At 41.8% G+C, this 27968-nt stretch overlaps 1 protein-coding gene across 4 annotated transcripts; it reads left to right on the top strand.

Moving 5' to 3' along the window:
- The first annotated feature begins 1 nt into the window (after position 1).
- Positions 2–27968, top strand: DHX9 (DExH-box helicase 9). Of its 4 annotated transcripts, XM_015635657.3 has the most exons (27): positions 2–2239; positions 4355–4495; positions 5451–5565; positions 5809–5921; positions 6291–6436; positions 9747–9793; positions 10202–10335; positions 11006–11095; positions 11188–11349; positions 12667–12744; positions 13053–13244; positions 13862–14003; positions 14497–14579; positions 15690–15846; positions 16014–16114; positions 16715–16928; positions 17122–17216; positions 17364–17437; positions 18069–18221; positions 19609–19769; positions 21402–21513; positions 22139–22300; positions 22402–22529; positions 23627–23856; positions 25416–25531; positions 26807–27007; positions 27479–27968. In XM_015635657.3, exons 1-27 carry the CDS (start codon positions 2129–2131, stop codon positions 27765–27767), a joined length of 3747 nt encoding a protein of 1248 aa, XP_015491143.1. In that variant the 5' UTR covers positions 2–2128; the 3' UTR covers positions 27768–27968. The 4 variants fall into 4 exon arrangements, with proteins under 4 accessions (XP_015491143.1, XP_015491145.1, XP_033372375.1 ...); XM_015635659.3 differs by lacking the exon at positions 27479–27968 and having other exon boundaries at positions 26758–27003; XM_033516484.1 differs by lacking the exons at positions 13862–14003; positions 14497–14579.

The following is a 27968-nucleotide window of genomic DNA, read 5'->3' as shown; positions in this document are numbered from 1 at the left end:
GGGCAGGGACAGCTTGCACTATCCCAGGTTGCTCCAAGCCCTGTCCAACCTGGTCTTGGACACTTCAGGGATGGGGCAGACAACTTGTGCCAGGGCCTTACCATCCTTACAAGGAAGAACTTCCTAATATCCCACGTGACTCTACCCTCTGGCAGTGGGAAGCCATTCCCCCTTGTCCTATCACTTCAGGCCTTGTCACAAGTCCCTCTCCAGCTCTCTTGGAGCTGCTTTAGGCACTGGAAGGGGTTCTAAGGTCTCACATGAGCCTTCTTTTCTCCAAGCTGAATACCTCCAGCTCTCCCAGCCTTGTCTCCAAAGCAGAGAGACTCTAGCCTCCTTGAGGGACTCCTCAAGGCCTTCTCTGGACTTGCTCCTGAAAGGGTTAAAAGCATTGGGCCTAGGCATACTTGGGCAAGAATAAGATATATCATAACCTATATAGAAGCTAGCAAATATCAAGCCACAAGCTAAAAACACAGGATGAAACTTGGCAATAGGGAACAAAACTTGCATAAAATGAAGGACAAAGTTTGCTAAAACTAGTGAGGAAATAACTGAAACAGCTGCCAAGAGACAACACATGCCTAGAGGAGGAAGGTGAAAAAATGAATGGTGAGGAAGACATCAAGCCTTCATCAAAGAACCACCAAGGAAAACGCGGAGCCTTTCTCAGTGCAACCACTAGGATGCACTGCTACTGATAATGATGCCTGCTAAGAAATATTTTGCATAACCACACCTTTTCTAAGGAAAACAATGTGCATAAAGTATAACCATATATTTTAATTTGCTGTGTGCCTGGGTGTGCACTGTTAGGAGGAGTGATCCCGGCCCACTGAATAAAGCAAATACCCACTTCTTGGACTTTGTCTTGGAAGAGTCTCTTGGCCAGGTTTGGGGTGATTCACTCCAGCAGCTCCATGTCCTGATGTTGGGAGCCACAGAGCTGGAGGCAGTTCTGCAGGTGGGGTCTCAACTGTGCAAGTCACCTGCTGTCAGATTGAAAGGTGCATTTTTTTGAATGCTGGCTGATGGTCCCTGTGCCTGACACACGAGGTGTCCCGTGCCCTAACTGCTCCTCATGAGAAGAATGATTGCAGAGGGGCTGGAAGGAGGGAAGAGAGATCAGGAATGTACTGGAGCACTTTGGTTTTGCCACAACCGGTGGCACCACGGATGACAACAACAGAATTGTGATGGATTGCATCCAGAATCTCACTTTCAAAATTCTTCAGAGGTAAGGCCTCTCTCACTTCTTGGATCTGGAAAAATTAGCCCAGGACATTTCCAAAACCTCCAAAAATCAGCCTGTCCTGCTCCACATCTGTACTTTGCCTCACTTTTCTACACTTTTCCTTACCCAAAGGAAAAACTGCCAAAGAACAGGTCATAGTTTGTATTTTTTCCTGGCACAGCACAACTCACCCCACATCCACCCCAGTGGAACATCCAGCACTTCTGAAAACATGGTGTGCGTTTGTGCTGAAATCCAGCCTTACACTTTGTGTTATGTTCAACCCCTTCTGGAAAATGAAGAGCAAGGATGACAGGTCACAGGAAACACACTTACCCTCTGTAATTCCTGATCCTGCTCCAGATGGTACATGAAATCACTTTTCAGATCCCTGCTTATTTGCTCCGGAGTAAGCTGGAAGTGCAAGATATTATTTGGAAGCTTTTTGACCCCTCTTCTTATCTACATCATAACTTCAGTATCAGATCAGTCACACCAACATCGTGATCCCAAATATCCATAGAGGATCGCTTCCTGTATAACTCCCTGAAATCAGTTATGCCTCTGAGCTGTTTTATTTCATTCATTCCAGCGTAAAACATTCATCTCCAAAGAAGCATCTCAGAAAGACAGAGAACACTGAAAAAGAACGATTGTGTAAATTTAAACACTTGGACTGCTTGAGAAACAGTCTATTCAGCAAGAAACCAAGAAGATGACGGTTGAGACGAGAGCCCGGTCAAAGGGCGCTGGAGGGCGGAGGGAACGCTCCCGGCACCTCCTGGGTCCCTCCCGGCAGCCTTCTGGCCGCGCGCAGGCGCTTCCGTGTGATGCTGCTGCGTGCCCGGCGCCGACTGGAGCAGGCGGCCGTGTCCCAGTGCCCGCTTCCCGATCATGGCGGAAGTGAAGAATTACCTGTACGCCTGGTGCGGCAGGAGGAGGGTGATGCCGGCCTACGAGATCCGCGCCACCGGCGGCCGCGGCCGGCAGACCTTCCTGTGCGAGGTGCGTGCCGCCCTGTGGGGGCCTGAGAGCTGCGGGGGACTTAGGGCTGTGCCACGGGTTTGGGGACACAGAGGGAGACTTGGGCCCTCTGGGCTCTGGGCGTGTTGCCCGGACTCTGTCGGGGATCTGAGGGCTTTGAGTGTGTCCGGGGCCCTGCCGGGCGTCTAGGGGTTGTGCTGCGGGGTTCGAGGCCGCGACGGGAGCCTGGGCTCTTACCAGAGGGAACTTGGACCATACCGTGAGTCTGGGTTCGCCTCCAGGAGCGACCTGGACTCTGCCGAGCGCCTGAGGACCCTGTCAACGGGAATGGGGCCCTGCCAAGCATCTGAGGTTCATGACGGGGTCTGGGCTTTGTCAGGGGTCTTGGGGTACTGACGAGGACCCTGCCGGGCCGCACCCGGGGCTCTGCCTCAGGGTACGTGGAATCAGTGCTGGGGGTCTTGGAGCAGGTCTGGCGGCTCTGTCAGAAGGAACCTGGGACCCTGCTGCGGGTGCATCCGGGGTCTAGGTTCTGTCAGAAGGAACCTGGGGATAGCACCGGGAGTCTGGAATCCTGTCCGGGGTCTGGCCCCTGCCCGACCTGGCTGGGAGTTACTGGAAGCCGAGGGTTCAGGGAGGGCTGGGCCACTTTGAGCCAGTATCCTGGCTAGGTGTGCATGGCGTGAAATGAGTGAAAGGAGGGAAGAAGCCCGAGTGATGTTCTTGCAGGGAAGATGGATTGGTGTATTTAAGGGTGGTATGTGTGTTCAGTGTGTGTGATCCTTCTTGCAGTAAAAATAGTTGGTATGGGGTACTGTATGTCACCTTTGCCAAGAGCTTTGGTCTGGTCTTGAACTTGAGATGACATGTATTAAAGAATTCTTGTTGGAATGGTTGCTACTCTGCACTCCTGTAACAGTACTTTACTCCTGCCTCTAGATATTGGGGATGTGGGAGCTGTGAATTCAGATTGATTCTCACAGGTAGCTGGCACCAAGTGTGAGGCCATGTGTAGAACACATCGGTTCATGAGTAATGCCATGGATTTGCACTAAACACCTTAAATTTGTCATTTTACCCTTTCCTTCCCTGTTTATCTTCTGTGTCAATAAGAAAACTAAGAAACACGGTGGCATTAAAGTAATTTTCAAGGTATTATAACTGGTTAAGTATGGAATGGTTGTATGAATAGATATATTCACACAATCATGGAATGGTTTGAGTTGGAAGGGACCTTAAAGCTCATCCAGTCCCACCTCCTGCCATGGACAGATACCTTCCACTATCCCAGGTTGCTCCAAGCCCCATCCAACCTGGCCTTGAACACTTTCAGGGATGGGGCAGCCAGAGCTTCTCTGGGCAACCTATGCCAGGACCTCACTAAATTCACAGGGAACAGTTTCTTCCTAAAGTCCTATCTAACCCTGCCATCTGTCAATGTGAAGCTGTTCTTGTTCTGTCACTCCATGCTTTTTGTAAAAAGTCACACTATACATACATATGTTGTATTATACAATATATAAGTACTGTACTGGTTTTGATATGTTGATGCCTCCTAATTATCCATGGAAGCTTAACAGGTGAAAGGATCAGACTCACTGAAACATCTCTTTCTGATTTTTGCAGCCCAGTAGAATGGCTGTAAATCCTGTATGGTTACTATGTGGTTGGAGGTACCATTGTCCAGGGCATAGAATTGCTGTTCTAAAGTTAAAAATACAAAAAAAAAATCAGAAGTAAATCACATCTGTGTAGCTGGAATAACATGGAGCTATGGCTGAGTGGACACAAGGTCACTCCTGTCCTTGTTGTCCAAGAGTTTGGGATTTAGGTTGAGGAAAGTGATCTTGTGCAGAGTTTGCTGCTGTGTGTTGCCAGAGTCCCTTCCTACATTGATTTTTCTTCTTCCATAAGGTTTTGGGAAACCCTTGTGCTCTGAGAAGTTCTCAGAATGTGGCGGTTTGCTTTTCGAAACCTACAGAAATATATAGCTGTATATAATGATATGTAACAATACTTAGTAATGTTATCTTTCCTGTACTTATCAGCAGCCAGAATTTCGTGTTCCAATCAGTGTTGTTGGCCTCCAAGCCCCCTTCAGCTGCATGTGCCAGAGATGTGTGCTTTTCCTTGCAGGTTCGAGTGGAAGGCTTCAACTATGTTGGCATGGGCAACTCTACCAACAAGAAGGATGCGCAGAGCAATGCTGCCCGAGACTTCATCAACTACTTAGTGCGGGTGAATGAAATGAAGAAGGATGAAATTCCTGCTTTTGGAGTAAGCTGCTCTTTCTCCTTACCAAAGACTACTCTATCATTGTGCTGCCACGCTCTCGGTTGTGTTTCATCCATGGAGTTCAGTCTGGTGCCCCTGTGCAGTGATGAATGTGAGGGACTTCTTGCACTGCTGGAAGGCTGGGGCACATACAGAACATCAGTGGAATCATAGAATCATTTAGGTTGGAAAAGACTTTTGAGATTATCAAGTCCAAGTGTTGTAGGTTAATCTGGGAAATACAGCTGTCTATTGGGCTGCAAAACTGAAGAGGCTGGAAGGAATTCAGAGTCCCTGAGGTGCAGCCTGGCTTTACAACTGCTGAGTATTCACACCTGACACTGTGAAATTTTATACCCATGTTCTAATATATATAATATAGATAATCCTGTGTGCTTTAAAAAAAACAACAAAAACAAACCCAAAAACAGTTATCACAGATATATCAAACTAGACATTGAAAATCTGGCATTTTTAAATCATAATTGCTTTAGGTGTGTAACAGGATTGCTGCTTTTTATGATGTTTTGTGAACACTCAGCAGTGTTCACTTAAAGGCTGAGGAAGAGGAGGGTAACTCTCTCATTACAGGAAGTTTAGAAAAATAAATAAAGCATGAAGTTGAGCGGAAAGAATCTTCTTCTAGTGCTCCATTGAGGATATATGAGTTTTCTCAGTGGAAGCAGCCTCCCTGCCTCATCAACCTAGGTGAAACCCAATGGGAACACGCTGGTATTTTCGTTTTGCTGTGCCAGTTAGTTTCATGGCAGCTGAGTGTTAAAATTGACAGTTGTGTTACTATTTGGCTTGCTACTGGGTAGTAACTATTGTATATTTATTGGGGATTAACTGTTGCATAATGTTACCTGAGCAAACTTCCTGAACAGTTTCTAGCTAAATAGTAAAATTACTTATTCTGCACTGATGTGCTGAGGTTTTCCTTCATTCCCTTCCCTAGCCAGCAGCAGGTGATATCCCCACTGGAGGACAGGAAGCAGCTAGAGATGTCATTGGTTCCAGTTCAGCTGTGGGGGGACCTCTTCCTCCACATTTGCTTTTAAAAAGTGAAGTAGGTAAGACTGAAAACTGTAATTTCTGTGTATTTGAATGTATTTTGGCAGTGATTTTTCCCCCAAATTGCATCACTCTGCAGACAAGACACTGAAGTCATAGTTTTGAAGCAGAAGTGTGGATAACTGCATGAGATCTGAGGGACTGGTCATGGCCTATCAAGATGGGCAAGCAATGCCTCTCCATTGCTAAGAAAATGGTTTGGGGAGTTATTTAAATTTTTTAATTTTTTTTCTGTGTGGTAGGCAATGGACCAGGTGCAGCACCTGGAAACTGTGGCAGTTGTGGAGCTCAGTGGGATCAGGGTGCAGACTTGCAAGATTATTATTCCAGGAAAGAGGAGCAAGAAGCGCATGAGGTAAGTCATGCAGAGGAATTCTCCTTTAGGTCTTAAATAGGTATATTACATCCCTTTTAATGTTTTATTTGCATTTATAATCAAGCTTGTAGTTTTCTTTTGATATTTTACTGTTAGTTTAAGCTGCAGGTTTAAACCTGCAGATTTGCTGACTTTTTTTATTAAAAGTAATTTGTTTAAGCTAAGTACAGATAAATCACTCTGGATAGTCTGAACATCCAGGACTTTGTATAGACATTTTACTCCAAAAATAAAGAATTACTGAGGACTTTTTAGCATTTTCTGTGATGTCTTAGTTATTTTATAGCATACAGGTGAATTACTTAATCTTTAAACTTGTAAGTGATGCTCTTTTCTCCTCCATATTAGACCTCAGAGTCAGAAGTGGACTTAAATGTAGATCTTCATGGGGGTTGGACCTTGGAAAATGCCAAGGCACGTCTGAACCAGTTTTTCCAAAAGGAGAAGATCCAGGAAGAATATAAATACATTGAAATGGGGCCTGATCACAACAGGTTTGGTAGTTTTAGTCACCGTCTTTGTATGAAGGGTTCAAAATATTTTTGGTGACAGTGGTTGCTCTCATTTACTTGCCATGCTCCATAGAGCCATAGGGTTCATTGCCAGGACCAACAACATCCCTGAGTATTGATATGGGAGTGAGGAGCGTCAGTGTAGAGATCTGAGCAATTGAAGACATTTCTGAGAAATTCTGGATATGCACCTTTTAAACTGTTTTCTGTCCTCTAGTCAGCTGCTGTGGTGTCAGTTTCTGTGAAGAGAGCTCAATTGCTTGTCATAATTGTTCTGTGACTGTTGTTGCCTTTGTGTGTTTTAAGTAAATCTTAAATTTGCTTAGGTAACAATGTACTTTAAGGACATTTTATTTATATTTTTCTTAGTATTCTATTATATATATTTATTCTAATTAACTTTCTTGGCAATGGAATCTTCTTTTGAAAAAGCAGTATGGCAGAGTCTTCTCAAAGGAGTTCTTAGAGTCTAAAGTTTCAGTTAAGACAAGCTGGATATTACTCTTTTTTGACTTTCAGCCATTCCACCAGAGAATTTGCATGTGCTTCTCCCAAATGAAGGTAGTTTGTACCAGATTGTGCATAAAGAATTGATAGTTTTTATTATTTTGTCACTTTTAGGAATAGTATTTAGAAATCATCTAGACATTAGGACACTGTATTATTTCTGGTAAAATATAATGATGTTTTGTGGCTGGAAGCAATGGCATACTGCTGCTGTTGGATTCTCCTGAATGAGTTTGGGGTTGGGCTTTTTTTGCATTATATAAACTTGTGTTCTATGAGAGTTACATTTTTAGAAAGACTAGAGAATCTTATTATTACAGCCTTTAAAGACAGTCTCACTTGCAGGACTTACGGTATTCCTCTGTTATTGAGTCTTCCATTCATTTGGAACATCTAAAAGATGTGTATTGGTGCAGAAAGTTGTAAATTTTTATTTAAAACCTGTCTTCAAGTCACTTCATCTCAATTTATGTTTCTCAGGCAAGGCCATTTCCTTCACTTAAGTGAGTGACATAAAAAGTTACTTTGTACAGTACTAGGAATTTAAATTATGCTTGTTTCAGGCATAGCTTCTGAATATTTCTTCGATCTTGTGGCTTAGGGATTATTTGTATAGCTCATTTTTTGTTACATCTTCTGCAGCATTAAACCCCATGTATTTAAATTTATCTAGTCTTGAGCAGAATGTATTTATACAGATGACAATATGTTTCTCAGCTGGTTATTGTTCTTCTGGAGTGCATTTCAGAGTTTCCTATATACTTTTTATTCAGGGAAGTGTGTGTGGATTGCCCTGGATGGAATGGCAGAAGGGGCTGTTCACTGCCTGCTGCAACAGATCAAACAGTCATGAAACAACGTTAATGTGTTGTTGGTCTCATTGAGAGACTGTTGGGAGACTGTTGGATTTAATTCTTTAGTGTGTGTTACAGGGATCTTTTTGGAGTTTTGAGAACATAGGTTACGTTGTTGGGTTTTTTAAAGAAATATCAGTTGTCGTGCATCTTGCCAATCTGTTTTGGGTTTTTTTTTAAGTTAATGATCACAGATATAGATTATAACAGATATGTCAGCTATGCTCTCAGAGGTTTGTGGTCAGTAAATCATACTCATGGTCTGAGAACTTAGTAATAGTTCTCAGAAATTCTTGAAAATTTGAATTTCAAAACTTCAACTGTGTCAGGGGAGTATAAGTTTTTATAATATAAAAATGGCTCTCCTAAAATACAAAGCATGAACTCATATTAAGGGATGGAATGTGGCTTTTCTCTGTTGGAATTCCTGCACTGCCTTCTGCTATTGCTGAAGACCAACACCACAGACCTATGCCTGCTCACACATGGGCTGCTGAGGCTGGACTAGGGAATCATGTGGGATTCTGCTGCAAACTGATTCTGGTGTTGCTGTTCTCCCCTCAGGTGGAGGAGAATGAGATTGAATGCTGACTTGTAGGCCTGGCTGAGAAACATACTGTCATCGGTGTCTTAGGTGGCTGTTGTGTCCCTGAGAGCCAGTGGCCTTTGACCCCTGAAGCCACTGTGCCTGAAGGTCAGTTTGCTGATAGTGCAGGAAGGAGGTCTAAGCTGCAATTTAAATAACTCACTTAACCTATTATATTGTTTGTTTTCAACAAAGAATAAAGGATGCAGGTGCAAGGTACAGCCTCCACCTGTGCAAATGCCAAGGCCTAGTTTCCAAAGGGGACCTCAGTCCAATAAATTCTAGTCATGCGCCTTGAGTCACATTTGCCAGTTTAAATGCTGTCTTACAAGAATTCAGTTTTAATATTTCATGTGCTAAATACAGGCTTAGGCTTGGGATTCTTGAACACATGGAGAATGATTTGTATTCTCTGCTGAAGATTTTTTTTTAAAGCCTGAATTCTTCCCTGTGAGGGTGGTGAGGCCCTGGCATAGGTTGTCCAGAGCAGCTGAGCTGGAAGTGTCCAATGCCAGGTTGGAGAGGGCTTGGAGCAAGTTGAGATAGTGGAAGGTGTCCCTGCTTATGGCAGGGGATTGGAATGAAATGATCTTTAAGATCCCTTCCAACCCAAACCATTCCATGATGCTATGATTCTGTGATAAATATGCCAGTTAATCTTTAACTGAACTGGTTACATGTCTACTAATCAAACTGTTGGGTTTGCTGCCAGAGTTACCCTTAAGTAACTCTGTTACTCAAGTTTTGCTGTTTCCAGAATATGGCAATAAGGGAATTGAAATTCATGCAAATCCAAATATTCTGTCTCCTGTTCAGATAAGTTCCATGTTTTTGCCTAAATGACCTGGTTTGGTTTTGTTTATGCTCTGAACTGACCAAATGTGTGGCAAAAAGCAGAGTAACTGTATTAAATGTTGCATCTAGTCATTTATCACAGGCTGTTATTGGGTTATGTTAGTGTTATACCAATACTAATGTGAGATACAGTTAATGGTACATTGGGATGCATGTTCATTTTACATTAACCTCCCACTTGCTTTATAATTGTTGTCTTAAAATTGGACAGCTTAGAGCATATTTCCTAATAATATGGCTTTAAATATCAGTGCTGAACAGGGGCATATTCAGAACTCTCCTAATCAAATGTACGGGTTCTGTTGATGACAGGTCTGTTAGCTACTAGTTTGGAATTAAAGGGACTAAAAGCAGTAATACTTTACCTTGGTGAATTGAGGGGTTTAGACTGAGGACAGAGATCTTTGCCTAGAAATATTGGAAAGACTAAATATTTTTGCAGTGTCAGCTATTGGTAATTGTACCTTTGTGTTCTTTCTTTCTCTTGCAGGAGCTTTAATGCAGAAATTGACATTTATGTGAAGCAGCTGGGCAGAAGTAAGTGCTCCTATTTATTTTTTAACTTAGCAAGAGATAGGTGTTGGTATAAAGGAACATTTGTGGGTACAAAGTTTATTATAGTTATGTGTTGGTGGCACTTCCAGAGGTAAAGGATCATTTGTATGATGTTGGTGGGTGGTATTGGATAATCATGCTTCCTTAGGAACTGAATGCAGAAAAACTTCAAAGGACTTAACAGTAAAGTGACATCACACAGCCAGTGTGAGCTGGGCAATGGAGGGACCTGGTTGGATTTTATGTTGGAATTCTGGATTTATCAAGATTTGAGACTGTCTATGAAACCTGGTCTGAGTGTACAGTCAGAGAGCCCAGTTCAGAGTAGTGTCTTCTATGGAAGCTGCTTGACTTTTCCACTGCTACAGCTCTTACCTTTGTGTGCTACAGGGATTTTCAGTTGCGAGCACGGATCAAACAAAAAGCTGGCAGCACAGTCCTGTGCCCTTTCCTTGGTCAGACAGCTCTACCATCTTGGTGTCATTGAGCCTTACTCTGGGCAGATGAAGAAGAAAGGAGAATCGGTGAGTTTGACAGGAGGGACAGGAATTCTCTTGACTGACTCTGTGACAGAAGCAGTCTCATAAAGAGGAGTGAGTTAAGAGTTTGCTCTCCGTATTTAACATCTTACAAGTTATTAATCATTTTTATTCTTTAGCAGCTGTTTCTGTTCTGTTCTGGTGAGTGATTTGGATCAGAAGTACAACTTCATGTGTATGTGATTGGAGTAGTAACTAATTTTACATTCTATTAAATTAAATAGGATTTGTAACAAATGCTGTTTTCAGTATAATTTTTCTACAAGCTTGAATATTTCTGTTTAGGCTCAGCTGTTTGGATTAATTATCTGTCACGTGAGCATTTTCTGGCAATTCAAATATATGTATATACATACTAAGGAATATATGTTATTTAGGTATTTAGTTGCAAGTTTGGGAACGTGTTCCTCTGAAATTGAACTTAGATATTTAAAAATAGCCTACAAATCCTTATTCAGTGAAAAGTCAGCAAAACTGACTTTTATTTTATTTTATTATTCTTTTATTTCAAGAATGTGAATTCTGAACTGATGATATTCTCTAGCCTTGTTTCACAAGGAGGTGTTTGATGGTTCACCTCTAAAAGCCCACAGTTTTGGCTTCCAATGTCTGTCTTTTTGTGTATAATGACATGTAGTTCTTAAATATTTCCTAGTTGGAACCCTATGAGGTGTTGCTGTCTTCTGACTTAGAGAATCATCTGCAAAAGACTATACGGGAACTGTCTCTGCAGATTGTGCCTTTGGTGAGTGTGTGGTTCGATACTCAGTACAGAACATCACACCTGCTCGTTTAATCATTTATCTGTCTTTTCCCACTCTGCTTTTGGATTTATAGCCTGAAGATCCCAGTAATCCAGTTCTGATCAATGTTGGAAAGTTGGCCCATTTCGAACCATCACAAAGACAAAATCATATGGGAGTTGTTCCCTGGTCGCCACCTCATTCCAACTGGAACCCTTGGACAGGCTGCAATATTGATGAGGGTCCGCTGGCAAATGTAAGACAGCTTAAAAAATGGATCTGTTGCTTGATTTCCCCATGCTTCCAGAACTTCTAAATGCTTTTCCCCTACCAGGATGTAAAGTATGAGGCATTTCAAAGGTGAAGACAGTCCACTGATAAATTTTCTTCCCTTCTTGACCTGGAAGCAGAGAGTTCTTTGTGTTTACTTCATGACTTATCAGGTCTTGAGCAGCAGTGTCTTGAGTGTCCCAATTTTCTTCTTTGTTTCACCTTTTCCCTGTTACTGTGCAGCCCGTACAAAGTAATCAAAATTAATAGAAAGGTAAGTTCATGGGCATATCATTTATAATTCTCTGGCTTCTCTTTCACATACTTCCATGCTCAGACTCTTTCTGGGAGGAGAAACTACTCCAAGCCAGTGCCACTATACAAGCAACCAACTTTCTTACTTTTTGTCATTTCTAGTCCCATTCAGCACAGAACAAATGAAAAGCAACAGTGTGGCATGATATAATGAAGGAGAAGGGAAAGAATTACTGGTTTGCCAAGTTCAGAAGGTAATTTAGTCTGACTGGTATAACCAGGTCAGAAAAGACTTTTGGGGCAGGAACTTGATTTTCCTACAACATCCAGATTGCTTATAGCCAAAATAATGATTTCATTATTTTTCTACTGGAGTTTTTTTCATAAATGACAGTAATTTTGTATTGATTGTTATATATTGAGTTTAAAATATAGGGAAGTAATGTAAATTCTGTTGCTGCATAAAACACATAACCAGTATGGACATTGCAAACTGAGCTTGCTTCAAATCTCTTCAGGATTTACCTGTGCTAGTTTTGACTGGAACAGCTGACTTACTTGCAGTAAAAACAGCTAGCACTTTGGTAACAAATTTTTGCATTTCTTCAGATCCATTTTGCAGTTGAAAACCGGGATTTGTCTGATGAATTTTCTTCAAACTTTTGCCTTTTCAACTACTGTTTTAAGGGTGGGTTTGTGTTTACATTAGGTCATTACTTATACTAAAAACATCTGTGTAATCATCACCTTCTTGGCTTCTTGCTGAATAGACTGTTTCTCAAGCAGTCCAAGTGTTTAAATTTACACAATCGTTCTTTTTCAGTGTTCTCTGTCTTTCTGAGATGCTTCTTTGGAGATGAATGTTTTACGCTGGAATGAATGAAATAAAACAGCTCAGAGGCATAACTGATTTCAGGGAGTTATACAGGAAGCGATCCTCTATGGATATTTGGGATCACGATGTTGGTGTGACTGATCTGATACTGAAGTTATGATGTAGATAAGAAGAGGGGTCAAAAAGCTTCCAAATAATATCTTGCACTTCCAGCTTACTCCGGAGCAAATAAGCAGGGATCTGAAAAGTGATTTCATGTACCATCTGGAGCAGGATCAGGAATTACAGAGGGTAAGTGTGTTTCCTGTGACCTGTCATCCTTGCTCTTCATTTTCCAGAAGGGGTTGAACATAACACAAAGTGTAAGGCTGGATTTCAGCACAAACGCACACCATGTTTTCAGAAGTGCTGGATGTTCCACTGGGGTGGATGTGGGGTGAGTTGTGCTGTGCCAGGAAAAAATACAAACTATGACCTGTTCTTTGGCAGTTTTTCCTTTGGGTAAGGAAAAGTGTAGAAAAGTGAGGCAAAGTACAGATGTGGAGCAGGACAGGCTGATTTTTGGAGGTTTTGGAAATGTCCTGGGCTAATTTTTCCAGATCCAAGAAGTGAGAGAGGCCTTACCTCTGAAGAATTTTGAAAGTGAGATTCTGGATGCAATCCATCACAATTCTGTTGTTGTCATCCGTGGTGCCACCGGTTGTGGCAAGACTACTCAAGTGCCCCAGTATATCCTGGATGAATACATCAGAACCAACCGAGCTGCTGAGTGCAACATAGTGGTGACACAGGTGAGGAATGTGTGGCCATTGGAGTTCTGTGATGGATGTGAGAAATCACCTGTTGGTTAGGATAAAATCACAGAACCGTGGAATGGTTGGGGTTGGAAGGGACCTTAAAGCTTATCTCATTTGAATACCCTTCCATGGTCAGCAATGACACCCACTAGGTGAGGTTGCTACAAGCTCATACAACCTGGCCCTGAAGGATTGAGGGATGTGTTGAGGAATGTTATTATCATTGCAGGACATGGTTTATAAAGTTACCTCCTCAGCAATATAAATAGGAGAAACTGCAGCATCATGTGTATTTTCATTTAGAAAGTTACTCTTTAATGGTTTACAGTTTGGATAACCTGGCTTGAACCTTGCCCAGGTGAAAACTCTCAGCAGACCAAGGGAAAATGATTTAGGAAATGGCAGCTGGTTGTTGCCATATATCCTTATAGCCTTCCTTTGTGAAAAAAACCCTGTGCTGTTACAATATTAATGTTTAATGATTGCTTTGTAAAGAAATCTTAGGACAGGACACCTGTAGCATTTGTAATTTCCTTTATCGCTTTCAGTGGTATTGTGATAAACTTACAAAACCTCATCATTAAGTTCGGGAAAACTTTTCCACTCCTCAGCCCCGGAGGATTAGCGCAATTTCCGTAGCAGAGCGTGTGTCCTATGAGAGGGGGGAAGAGCCTGGGCAGAGCTGTGGGTACAGTGTACGGTTTGAGTCTGTGCTCCCTCGGCCACATGCCAGCATCATGTTCTGCACTGTAGGTCTGTATTGCTTCCTTATGTTTGTAGCTTATCATGGGTCTGAACTCTGAGTTAGCAGCAAAAGCAGAAATATGGTTAGGTTAAAATGTTTATAAAATCTGCTTAGAAGATTGAAAAGGTTTTATTGGATAAAGGTTAGCTGACAGGCCATTGTGCAAAGCAAAATTAAGATTTAAGATTTTTGTTCAGAAATCTGATAATACAGGTCTGATAGCACACAGAAATAATCCCATGAAGAGATAAAATTACTGTATATTGATTGTCTTTAAAAGACAGAAGGCAAAGCAGCATTGGGGTGGGAAAGACAGAAATGCATCTCTTGTGGTAATGTTTCATGGCCTTGCTGTCACTTGTACAAAGGAAAGCATGGCAATTAGAGATGGGGTTGGAAAAGGAGCTATGCAGCCTGCACACTTCCTGGTTTTTAAACTTGGGGCTGGAAGGGGGATGGTTGAATTGTTACATGAACATTTACCTACATTCTCTGGTTTAGGTGTTCTTCTGAGAAAGGTGGAGACTGGTATCCGTGGCATTAGTCATGTTATTGTTGATGAGATCCATGAGAGAGACATTAACGTGAGTTAGCTGATGACAGTCCTAATCTCTATATGCTTATGTTCTGTTTAACTTCTGTATGTGTTTGTGTGTAGTAGCCAACATGTGAGAGGAAACTGTCTTACTGAGTGTCAGATGTGTGAGTTTTCCTTCTTTGATAAGGTTTTTAGAACTCTTTATTCCTTATCTAAGTAGCAGAGCCAGGACCTGTGCTTCCTTGTTGCCCTCTGACTATTTTCCCTTTAGGATCCCCTGTATCTTGGTCCTTTCTGGAAAATGGAACACCACAGTACAAACACATCTTGTCCAAGTAGGGGAGCACGGTGAATGACACTGTTATTTTGGAGTGCTGTTTCTACTAACACTGTTATATTACTGGTGATATTCACAGAACCTGTAGTCTTGATAGTGATACATTGAAATTCAGGGTTTACATGAAGTAAAATACAAGTTGATTATAGAATTAGTAGAGGTATTGTATATAATTTGAAATGGCATTCCCTTGATTATTCTGTATAGTTTTCAGCTTTGTCATACCAAGAGTGAGAGAGACTGTGAAGTTCTGACATGTTATTTGAGCTTGTTTGGACAGAATTTGGGGATTCATTTGAATAAAATTTCAACACACATTTTTTCTGATGCATTTCCTTGTCTATTAAATGTATGTTAATGATGTAAAATACAAGTTTGGAAATTGTGAGTGAGATTGAGCTAAGTATGTCCCTAACTATCTGCATGACAGAACTAAAAAGTGTCATATTTAAACAGAACTACAAACACCACACACACCTGCACTGATTAATTCCTGTTTATTCTATGAATTATGGCTACTTTATATGTAAGCCAAGTTTAAAAATACCTGGGGTTGTAATGTATTGTTAGGACGGAAGCAAGCTATTTCTGTAGAAAAGAAAAATCATTATTTACACTGGATATCCTAAAAATCACTTATCCTAGGCATGCCAGTAGTTTGAAAATAAAGCACTGACAACTGTTTCTGGTTTTAGAATACTTATGTTCTACTTGTTACTTCTCTTGCTCAGTAAATGTGTAATTCCTTCTGGTTTCTTGGGAAGATACTGTTTTTTACAGATACGAAGTTAATGATGCTCTTATTCTCTTTCTGTGTAGACTGACTTCCTTTTGGTGGTGCTGAGAGATGTCATTCAGGCATATCCTGAAATCAGGGTTGTCCTCATGTCTGCCACTATTGATACCAGTATGTTTTGTGAATACTTCTTCAACTGTCCCATCATCGAGGTCTATGGGAGAACCTTTCCTGTCCAAGGTAAATCCTTGTGCTTCCAGAAACTGCTTGAGTTTTTATCAATCTTGGATTCATACTCTGAAACATCTTGATTTCTTTCAGGAGACTCTTGAGAAATGGTGTAAAGAATTATGTTCCCTTGCACAGGCTTCCAGCAGTAAGTCCTTATCATCTGTCTGTCCTTGCAGATTATTTTCTGGAAGATTGTATTCAAATGACTCAGTTTGTCCCTCCACCAAAGGAAAAGAGAAAGAAAGAGAAAGATGAAGAAAGTGGTGAAGATGACAATGTATGTTTAAATTTTAATATGAAAAATTGAACAAGTGCCATTTTTAGTACTCCAGCTTGAGTGTAATTCATTTGACATTGTTGAAGTGAAACATCTCTAGCAGCTTTCCTATTTTTAATATCTGAGATTGCTGTTAACTTCAGCGGTCAAACTGAATCTTTTCTTGTCCTTGTAAACTGAAGAATTTTTTTTTTCATTTAAACTAAGGTTTTCATGTTTTGTCAACCTACTTCTCTGAAAAGCTAAAACTGCAGTGCTTTTGAATGTGAAGATTGATAACCTTGGAAGAAGAAATAGAGAAATATGAGCTTGGTGGTACCTTTTTAGGGTGAAAATTTATATTCTCTCCCTTCTTCTCTTGCAGCTGATATTGTCAATGCTTACATACATTGTCAAGAAAATATCAGTTTTATTCAACTTTTAATTTGAAGGTTTGAAGCTTTTGTTTGGGTCACTTAATTAAATTTTTTTTATATGGCCATTTTTCCTTGAAAGGCATCTACCCACACACCTCATTTTCTTATTTGCCTGGCCAGCCAATCTCTGTAGTTTGAGTAAATTAATTTATATTATTTCCTTTCTTGTATTTTTCTTTTGTAGACCAACTGCAACCTTATTTGCAGTGATGAATATGGCCCAGAAACAAAGCACTCCATGGCTCAGCTGAACGAGAGAGAAACCTCTTTTGAACTCATTGAGGCTCTGCTGATTTATATCAGGACTCTGAATGTCCCAGGAGCTGTCCTGGTTTTCTTGCCTGGCTGGAATTTAATCTATACAATGCAGAAGCATCTAGAAATGAACCCGCGCTTTGGTACCAGCAGCTGTTTTGTTATATTTAATCTTTTCCCAAGGAAACTACTGCCTGTGTGAATATGGGAGTTGGATGAGTGGCTTAGGGAGCTAATTTGTTGTGAGAGTGAATGTCCAGAAATTTTTATGTTGTGGAAAGAAGAAATGAGATTCACATAGTAGTAGTTACCAACCTTCTTGTATTCCTGTTGTAGGAGGCCAACAGTACAGGATTTTACCTTTGCATTCCCAGATTCCTCTAGAGGAGCAGCGTCGAGTGTTTGATCCTGTGCCTCCAGGGGTGACCAAAGTATGGAGCCTTCTCTGTATGCAGTTCTCTTGGGCTTTTGGGGAACATATTGCTGGCTTTTAAAATAAATTCTGTAGTTTATCTTGCTGGGCATTATCAGCTTTTTCAGACCAAATAATGTCACTTTGCATTTCCTGGTTTTTATAGGTTATTTTATCTACCAGTATTGCTGAGACCAGCATTACCATCAATGATGTGGTCTTTGTTATTGACTCTTGCAAGTGAGTTCATGAGGCAGCTTTTTGTTTCATAAATCCTACCCTTGGGAATGCAAAAGAGGTTTTTGCGGGTGCACAGAAGTGCCTTGTGTTCCCATACTCCCTGAGCTGAGCTTGTGGACTCTAACTCCCTCAGGACAGATTAGCATTGTCTTTAGCTGGTCAGCACAGTGACACAGCATGCTGGCATCTCAGGGGATTGGGTTGGTCACGCTGGCAGTATTCATGTGAGGTGTCACTGGGTCTCCACACCAGTTTGATAGACGTCATCTGCCAAAGGAGTTTTACAAATCAGTGTCTAGCTGATGATAAAGAGGAAGATTCTTGTAGTCTGTTATGGTTCCTGCCTTGCTGTGCATGCTCTCTGAGAAAACTACACATGGAGAGCTCATGAACTGATGAGAATTCTAAGCTTTTTGGACATTTGTGAGAACATTATTCTGTGCAATAGTTTGGGGCACTGCTTTAGAAAGCATGTGATGCTTTAGTTTTGAGACTGATGCCTGACTAACCAAAGCTTGGGGGTGGTTGGCTTCTTAAAAGCAGTGTGTCTGCAAGCCATAAAATAGGAACTGATTTGGCAGGGCTTAAGATGAAAGACGTTTGATCTTTAGTGGTGTTTTTCCTGTAACAGGCAAAAAGTGAAGCTGTTCACTGCTCACAACAATATGACAAACTATGCTACAGTCTGGGCATCAAAAACCAATTTGGAGCAGCGGAAAGGGAGAGCTGGGCGTGTGCGAGCCGGGTTCTGTTTCCATTTGTGCAGCAGAGCTCGCTTTGAGAGGTGAGGCTGTGGTCTCCAGAAATAAAATGCCTTCAGGGAATTCTCCCAGAACTGTTGAGTGCTGCTTTAGGTCAAACTGGGGAAATCACTGCAGAAGCCACAGAGAAGAGATGGATGATGTTGGCTCACACTGATATACCTCAGTTCTTTGGCTTTAAAAAAAAATGTACACATGTTACGCTTTTAACCATAGTATGAAGTGGATAAATAGTTCATGATTTTAGAATTAAGAGTGTCACTGCAACCTACCAAACCTCTCAAGAGGAGAGCAATGCTGCTTGGGAATTGAGGAAAGGAAAAGAGCTTTGTAATGAGGACAAGGCCCTAGTCTGCCTTCAAACACTGGGGGCACCTGGCATTGCCATGTAACAGGCCATTTTGACATGAAAGTGGTAAAAAAAAAGGGACGGCAGAAGTTATTTTTCTCTCCATTGTCATTCCATTGCCAGGAAGCCCCTTCATGGTGCTCTAGCACCTGTTGCTTAAATTTTTCACCTCTCTGCCAGGCTGTTTTTCCATTACTAGAGTCATGGAAATCTCTTTGCTGGTTGGAGAAGGCAATACAGCTGTTAGTTACACTCTGATCTCTCTGCTGAAGGTTTCTGTGCCCCTTTCTCTGGCTGTAACAGCATAGCTGTGTTTTGATGTTCAACTTCTTGTAAACTCTTGAAAGCCTCAGTTGATCAGAAACTCTCCTTGAATTTATTTAGATCTGTTGTTGAGTACAGTGCAATGATTTTAATTAACAGTTTTTGACAGTGAACTGATTTTAGGCTACTGAAGTAATCACGGTTTTAAGATTACTTCATTTAGAGAATATAAACCCAAAATATGCAAGATCCTTGGTGCTTAGGAAAGAATGTTTGTGGACTTGTACAGATAGATTTTTTTACAGAAATCATCTAAATCGGGTGCCAGCTGAATCAGGGTGTCTGTTCAAGGTGTTTTGAAACCTTTTCTAGCTGCACTAGAAAAATGTTTTTTCATAGGGCAGGCTGAAAGCAGGTTGTCTCTCAGGAGTATAAGAGCTTCCTTATCAGAGAAGGAATTATTCTTATCCTTTGTGAAGGGCAAATCTGGGGCTGGACATACCCATGCTGGTAATTGTGCTCCAGCCCTGCAGGCTCTCTGTGGTCAGTTCATGCTAGAACTCACAGCAGGCAGTGGAGATGTGAGGACTATTACCTCTGCATTCCCAATGTAAATTTACCCCAAAGGAGAATGGAGAAGTACAGAATTTTGTGATAGAAGAGCCCAAATTCCAGGAGCACAGAGAGAGCCAATGGGTGGGCTTGGAGACAGAGGAGGGCAGTGATTTCTGCTGATTTCACTCCTCATGGTGATCAAAGCCTGTGTTCAGAGAAATGGGACTTTGTTCTCATTCCAGACTTCAGACTCACATGACGCCTGAAATGTTTCGAACACCACTTCATGAAATTGCTTTGAGCATCAAACTGCTGCGGCTGGGAGGGATCAGGCAGTTTTTGGCCAAAGCCATTGAGCCGCCCCCACTGGACGCAGTGATTGAAGCGGAACGCATGCTGAGAGGTATCCTCATGTGCCGATGGGGCTAGGTAGTAATCCTGGGCTAGTGGAACTGGCTCCAAGTGGTTTTCCATGTATGTGATCTCTGAGAAACGGCTGTACCATCTCTGGAGGGATTGGTGGAGCAGCATATTCTGGCTGACAGAGCAACCTGGAGTCATCATGTGTTAGTGGTTTATGCAGCTAAAGAAATACTTGAATTCCCAGTGGAGTGTCATTTCTTTTAGAAACTTGAGCCTTCAAACTTGAGACTTATTTTGTTGTTTTACCAGTAACTTATGTTAGCTTTCAGCTTCCTGTTTTTCAGCTGCGGCACTGCTGTGTTTGACATAGACTCAGTGCAGTGCTTGAGGCATTCAGAAAGCTGCCATAAAAGTACTGAAAAACAGAGGTTGGTAGTTTATTAAATAATTACCACTTTGTACAGTTTGCTGACCCAATATCTCAGATTTTGTCAAGAACTTAAATCTCCAGTTAATTAAATCTGCATGAAAACTGAAGAAACTGAGGTGTGGATTGTCTCCCCACTCTCTTCAAGGAGCTAACTAGAATATGAAGAAAATAGAGCAGGGAAGAACTCGAAATTTGTGCTTTAGATGTAGATCATAAAAGTGACCTCAAATCTCAGCACACTTTGTAAATGTCACTAAATAAGCCCTTCCTTCAATTTTTAACAATGGAAATATCTATTGATTGTTGATTTTATGGAAAAATTGTGCGCTGAGCCTACATTGCTTGTATACAGGTGGGAGACCAGAATGAAAAAATATAGCTGGGGATATGTAGTCAGGTTTAATGACTTTCTGTTCTGAAAATTATTAGTACTTTTCATACTGTGCAGTAGAGCCAGAGGAAAAGTCAAACGTCTTCAGTTCTGACACGAAATAGCTGTTTCTGCGGGTGTCTCCCTTTCCTGGGTGATTTTTCAGTGCAGGTACACTGCTAGTATGTTCTTAGGAAGGTGAAACATGTTATTCTTCAAAGTATTCCTTAGGCTTTTGGGTTCAATATATACCAGGTAAAATGGATTTGATAGTGGCCAAGGAATCCTTGATTTCCTTTCCCATTTAATTGCTGAGGCTACAAAGCTGCTATGTTTTTGTTTGGTTTTTTTTTTTTTTTAATGTGAAAAAACCTTTAGTAGCTTCAAGGATGAGTACAGGTGATAATTTTTAGGTAATGGGATGAGGGAAAGGTAGGTGAAGCCTCAAGGAAGAGAGAGTTTGTGTGTTCTCTTTTTGATGAAGAGAGTTGTGTGATTTGGCAATGGCAATGAAGATTCTACAGCTCGTTGTGGCAGGGCTGCTTTGATTTTTCCTGAGGCAAAAATTACTTTAGATTCATTAGATAATAGATGGTTTAATAGTGTAATAGGGGTTTGTACAAAAGCAGACTAAAAAGGAATAGAAAATTACGTATGTGAATTACATTGTGATTATTCTAATTGCAGAGGAGGTAGTAAAAATTCTGTAAAGCTTAAGTAAAACTTTCACCTCAACAACAACAGTGTAACCAACATTAAACTTAAATCTGACTGGGGTTTGTTGTAAACACAACTATTAAAAATCTTAGTTTCCTATCTAAAGATTTCTGGGGTTAGCTAATTCTCTTTGATAACAAGGGATCTTGTTTCAGAGCTTGATGCCCTGGATTCCAATGATGAGTTGACACCTCTTGGAAGAATCCTGGCCAAACTTCCCATTGAACCTCGTCTGGGCAAGATGATGATCATGGGCTGTATTTTTTAGTAAGTTGAGTGGTCTCAGTGGTCATGTTCTTGTTTCTCTGAGTTCCTGAGCCTCTTGATATGTGCAAGAGAGAAAAACTAATATATCTAGATGAGCAATAAGTGCTGCAGCTGAGGAGAGGTGACTGAATCTTCATGGACCAGAGAAGAAATAACTTACAGTGTAGGCAATAAAGTGGTGACAGAATTAAGTTAACAGCAAGACACCAGTGGAGGCTGAATATTTCTGAATTAAGAGTGGGACTTGAAACACTTAGGTATAATAGGGAGCTAGGGGTGGGGAGATACGGAATTTAACAATGACATAAGGAGAAAGATCAGTCTCCACATTTTGCTTTAGTATAAGATCTGTTCTTTGTCACTGTGATATCTGTAGGATCCTGTGGTTACTGTAGGGACATTTTCACCAGAAGAAGCTGGTGTATGGATGGAAAGGAGGGCAGATGGAGCTAATTCAACATCCACTTCCAGGGAAGTGTTTCAGTGAAAAATTCTAGCAGATAAAGGCCAAATTCCTAAGGTCTTTAGCTGTTTTAGTTTAGTTTTGCCTGATATCTGCAGCCTGCAGCAGATGCTGGCAGTACTAACTCTGAATGAGCCTAATCCCTTCTATGGTTTCTTTCAGCGTAGGAGATGCTCTATGTACCATCTCTGCAGCTACCTGTTTCCCTGAACCTTTCATCAGTGAAGGCAAACGCCTGGGTTATGTCCATAGGAATTTTGCTGGGACCAGGTATTCAGATCATGTAGCTTTGCTCTCTGTCTTCCAAGCCTGGGATGATGCAAGGTATGTTGTCTGGCACAGTAGGTGATGGGAAGTTATGGTAACACAGCATAAGCTTTTCCTTTCCTTGGTCAGGCTTCTAATTCCCTCTGTTTGTTTTTCAGAATGGGTGGTGAAGAAGCAGAGAAAAGATTTTGTGAACACAAAAGACTCAGCATGGCCACTCTTAGAATGACTTGGGAAGCAAAAGTCCAGCTAAAAGACATACTTATTAGTTCTGGCTTTCCAGAAGGTGATTCTGATTAAATTCAGTAATTTAATGATTGCGTATTTCATTCTGAGATGATAAATAAATAACCAGGATCATCTATGTTGAGCACCCAATACAAGGGGAGTATAGTGGATTTGCCATAACACTGCCCCACCTTTACAGATGCGTTCAGGTGGAATTTTAGTGTTCTAAAGTTGTGATGGCTGTGGTACAACACGGAGATTTTGGAGGCTGAAGTTAGAGCAGCAGGATTAAAAGGCTATTAAACAGGTGTCCTTAGAGTGTTACCTCCCTGACTTCCTTTCTCCTTCACTTGTTGCATCTCCAAAATGTGCTGTGCTTCCCCTTTCTTTCCATAGACCGTAGTGTGAAGTCTGTATGATCTGAACAGTGTTTTGTTCTATGATTTCCTGGGTTTGCGCTGCAGGGGGGATGTACAGCAGTGTCCAAAATTATTCCATTTTCTAGAGAAAAAAAATCTTAAACTTGGCCAGGTTCTGAATTTGTCTAATGTAGCCAAGGAGCTCAGTGAAGTGGCATGGCTGCCTGGATTAAGCAGATGCTTCTCTCTCCTCCTTTTCTTTATTTTTTTTTTTTCTCTTTAAATTACTTTAATTTTTTTCCCCTCCTTATGCTGTTAAGATCACTGCTGCATTTATCCATAACTTTCATTCTGAGCAAGATGACTTGAAAACAAGCTGCCAGAGACTCTGAGGAAGATTTGTAACAAATGAACTAATAAAAACATTCATTTTAACATTTCCAAAAGATTTGTTTCCAAAACAAATACAGTAAACACACTGTGGTACAGCACATTCTGGGCAAACTCTTCTCTCTTTGGTTTTGTTTCTCTTTTGTTTTGGGAGAGAAAAATACCTCTATGTAGTAGTATTTTTCAGCTTTTCATTCTCCATTAAGAAATTAAAAATTGAATGTAGAACTTAAATGGTCTGAGTGCAGAGGTCATTGGAGATCACATCTAGCAGTTGATTCAGTCAGAAAAGGCATTGATCCAGGATCCTAAACAGCCCTGCATTGATCCAGGATCCTAAATAGTTGTCTTGTGCTCTCCTACATGTCCCATGGATTTGAGCCACTCTTCTGTTCTCTGCCAACAGAATGTTTGATGATTCAGCCGTTTAACAACACTGGCCCTGATAATAACCTGGATGTTGTAATCTCCCTGCTGGCTTTTGGGGTCTACCCCAATGTCTGCTACCACAAGGAGAAGAGGAAGATTCTTACCACCGAGGGGCACAATGCTCTCATCCACAAATCATCTGTCAACTGCCCTTTCAGCAGCCAGGACATCAAGTATCCATCACCTTTCTTCGTTTTTGGAGAGAAGGTAGAGACTTTGGGTTTATTCTTGATCATGTGCTGCCAAATGGTTCAAGAGGCTCTTTTTGGTAAAGAAGTCATAAGAAAAAAACCTGACTGCAATATTTACCTAGATTTGGGGGGGTGGAGGGGGGGGCTGTTGTTTGTTGGTTGGTTTTCTTTCCAGAGAGTAAATGTTATATGGTCTTGGTGTTACTCAGCCTCCTAGTAACTTCCAGTCAACCACTTTCAGTAGAAGTAGAGGTCTACAGAAAGTTACTGTGAGTTTTTCTGCAACAGCCAGGTCATAGAGATAGAAAGACTTAAATCATTATCTTCTTTAAGAGTTTGTTTTAGGAGCTCTCCCATACTATTTGGGAATCAGAGAATTTTTACCCTTATCACTTCTGCTTCTTAGGAATACAGGAAGAAAACAGGAACTTGGAATATGGCAGTGGGGTGCTCCTGTTCTGGCCTATAGGTAGTGCGTCATCTCCCAAGGGTAATTCGCATTTCCCAAACATCACCCAAAAGGTCTCCATGACCTTTTCTTCCATCCTATGATTTTGATGTACATTCTGTGCATGTCCATTGCAACACCTGTGAGCTCTCCTGTACTCCAGTGACAGCCATCGTGAGCTCAGCTACTCCTGCTCAAGGAGCAAAGGAAGGCCATGCTTTTGTGTTTGGTAATAACCAGAATTTTAAGTCCTTTGGGTACAGGGATTTTGTCTTGACAATCTGGATTCCATAGTCCAGAGCTGTGGTGAGGCTTTGCTGCTTCTTAACCCTTTGTATCTGGACCCCAGGAGGGTCAGACCTTTGATTCACCTTGACCATCTCTCTCAAGTGAGATTCCCCTAAACCCAACAAAAGACTTTTGAGCTCAAACAGTTTTGCTTTATTAAACCAAAATAATACTATATAGCAAATGGAGACTGACTGAGATGGTGGCTTAAGAGTAGCTTAGACAGCACCTGTGTGAGGCTGGGATGCAGGAAGGATTTGTATGCATCTCTCTCCCTGCCCAATAGATACCTCTTTTATTCCTCTTTAAACTGAGGGTCAGGAGCCATGTGGCAGGGCTGTTATCTCTGGCTTGATGTTGTCCAACTTCCCAGTTCAAGCTCAAGGTCAGTGTAACATGACATAGCAGCGACTGCTTGGACATCTGGCAACTTCCACACTTGCATGAGTAGGACCCCAGTAAAGCTTTTTATCACAGCCCCAGTAATTGAAGGGTGGGAAGAAAATTCAGATGTGCCCTTGTCATTTTCAGGCTGGTAAAGCATGATGTGGCAATTGCAAAAGCTGCATAACTACAGACATGGAAAATTAATATTTTTAAATGGAAGATATTTTTTGTTGAGGTTTCACACCAGACAGTGCTGAATCCCTGTAAACCTCTGCCTGGCATTCAATTTTGTATGTGCACATACTCTTGCAATTTCCTAATGTTATACCTAGCTTTGTTGTGTGTTGTTTGGGTTTGTTTTTTTTTAACAAAATTCTCTTGTTTCAGTGCCCAGAGGAAGGTGTAGAGCTCTGTTTTCCATTTCAAGAGTAATTTTCCTCTTTCACTTGCAGATTCGAACACGAGCCATCTCTGCCAAAACGATGACCTTGGTGAGCCCACTGCAGCTGCTTCTCTTTGCTTCCAAGAAAGTCCTGTCAGATGGGGAGATCATTCTGGTGGATGACTGGTATGGATCTCCTTGGTGCTCAGAATCATGGAATTATGGAGTGGTATGGGTTGGAAAGGACCTCAAAGCTCATCCAGTTCTGACCCCCCGACTGAGGGGAAGTGCAGCTATCACAAACCAAATGTCTATAGAACAGGGATCCCAGAGCAAGCCATGTGTCACAGGTGTGTTGGGAAGGCATCACCTTTGTTTCCTGTGGGGAAGGAAGGTTAATTTGAGCCTGTTTCATGCAGATCATCTGCTTAAACTGAAAACAGGACAAGGCAGTTTCCATAAAAACTGCTGGTTTTTTCCTCTTTAACTGAAAGGTAAAAGGCACTATGTGTTTTGAAGCTCCTCCACAGGCAAAGGAAACCATGTTTTCAAGGCACAGAAACACGGCTTGAGGAGAAAAATGCCTGTGGCAGTGTAAATGTTATGGCCATCACCAAATACCGTCTGAATGGTTGTTTTGTTTTGTTTTTTTTGTTTTACCTCCTAGTCAGTAAAACAGACACAAAGAATCCTTAAGCTTAATTTGCTAACAGTTTGAGGGTTGGACCTTTCAAAATCTTGGAGCTTCATGTTTTCAATTTATTTTATGTATTGTATCTTGCTGTTTTGATGCAAGAGGTTACGTGTTGAATTTATCCAAGCATAAAATGATAGAATCACAGAATGGTTTGGGTTGGAAAGAACTTTAAATCTCTCCACAGGTTTAAATCTCACCTTCCAGACCAGGTTGTTCCAAACCCTGTTCCCTGGCCTTTGACACTTCCACAGCTTCCCTGGGAAACCTATGCTAGGGCCCTCACCACCCTTACAGGGAAAAATTGCTTCCCAATATCCCATCTAACCCTGCCCTCCATCAATTTTAAGCAACTCCCCCTTGTCCTATCACTGTCTGCCTGTATCTCCTTTTTGAAAGCCCTCTTCAGGCACTGGAACGGGCTCTAAGGCCTCACTGGAGCCTTTCCTTCTCCAGGCTGAACACCCCCAGCTATCCCAGCCTGTCTCTGGAGCAGAGAAACTTCAGCCCTCAGAACATCTTCATGGCCCTTTGTTAAATTTCAAGAGCAAATTTTGCCAGAAGAATAGTTATGTTTTAACAATGCCAAATTTTAGGGATTTTTCAAATTTGCCCCCTGAATTTCTCACACTTTCAGTGGCAAATTAGAACTTCTGAGATGAGAATGTAGGTTTCTGGCCCAGTGAAAAGCCACTCTTCAGAACCTCTTTCTTCCCAGGTGCTCCTCTGGAAGTCATGGCAGCTCTAACACCCTCTTTGTGCTGCAGGATCAAGCTGAAGATGCCACACTTGGCAGCTGCCTGCATCACTGCTCTGCGTGCTGCCATGGAGGCCCTCGTGGTTGAAGTGACCAAAGATCCTGGGATCATCCGGCAGCTGGACCCTGCATATGAGAGGATGCTGAATGTGATCCGGCAGCTGTCCCGGCCAGCTGCGGCAGGGATGGCACTCACAGCTGCCAGCACCAGGTGAGAGCCGGAGCTTGGAGGTGAGGATGGGGTCTTCAGGCTTTGACTTCAGTCCCATGCTCTGAGCATGCGTGAAATGCTTGCACTCAAAGCCTGATGCAGAGACATTACACTGCCTGTTTCCACAAGGACACAGCTCTCAGGAATAAAAGCTGTCATCTCCTCTTCCAAAACACAAATTATCTCTTAAAGAAAAGATAATCCATATTTACTTTGGGCAAACCTTTTCCTGGAAAGAAAACACATATTTGACTGGGCTTACACCCCTGTGTTGCTCCTTGTTTCCATCCCTTGCTTCTGAAGTGGAAACTTTTCTGAAGTGGAAATGGTGCAGAAGTGTAGCTGCACTTCGACCATCATATTGTGTTCACAGAAAATTGAGGTGGCTTAGTTGAGGATCATGCTGTTTCCCATCTTTAAAAGATGTTATTTGTAAGATTGCTTCAAGTGTATGTTATTCATCTTTCGCAGGTTCGGGGATGGCCCCCGCCCGCCCAAGATGGCTCGCTACAATAATGGCAGTAACCTTCGAGGCTGGGGAGATTATGTGCATGGCTCCAGCCACAGGGGCAGAGGCTATGGTGGCAACTCCAGCTGGCACTCCGTGGGAAGAGGATACCCTGGTGGTCCTGGGGGAGGCTACGGAGGCGGGGGTGGCTACCGAGGAGGAGGAGGATACCGAGGAGCAGGCAGGGGCTACCGAGGAGCAGGCAGGGGCTACCAAGGAGGCTATAGGGATTCGGGCAGGGATGGGTGGTAGTGATAGTTCAGTGGAGTCTTTCCACTTAACCGAAGTGTGTTTCCTTCCCAAATTCCTTTCTTCCTTTTCCCAGTTTGTATGCCTTTTTTGGTTCCTTAGTACAATTACAGCTCTGTAATATATCGCGCCCTTAGGGAATTTCCTGCAAGTTGTATGATTTTATTCTAAATAAAGAGTTTGTTTCTAAAAACTTGCATGCTA

This window comes from Parus major, chromosome 8, assembly GCF_001522545.3.
Source record: "Parus major isolate Abel chromosome 8, Parus_major1.1, whole genome shotgun sequence".
NCBI classification, from domain to species: Eukaryota; Metazoa; Chordata; class Aves; order Passeriformes; family Paridae; genus Parus; species Parus major.
Note: the sequence above shows the minus strand (reverse complement) of the source record. Positions and strands in the feature narration are given on the sequence as shown.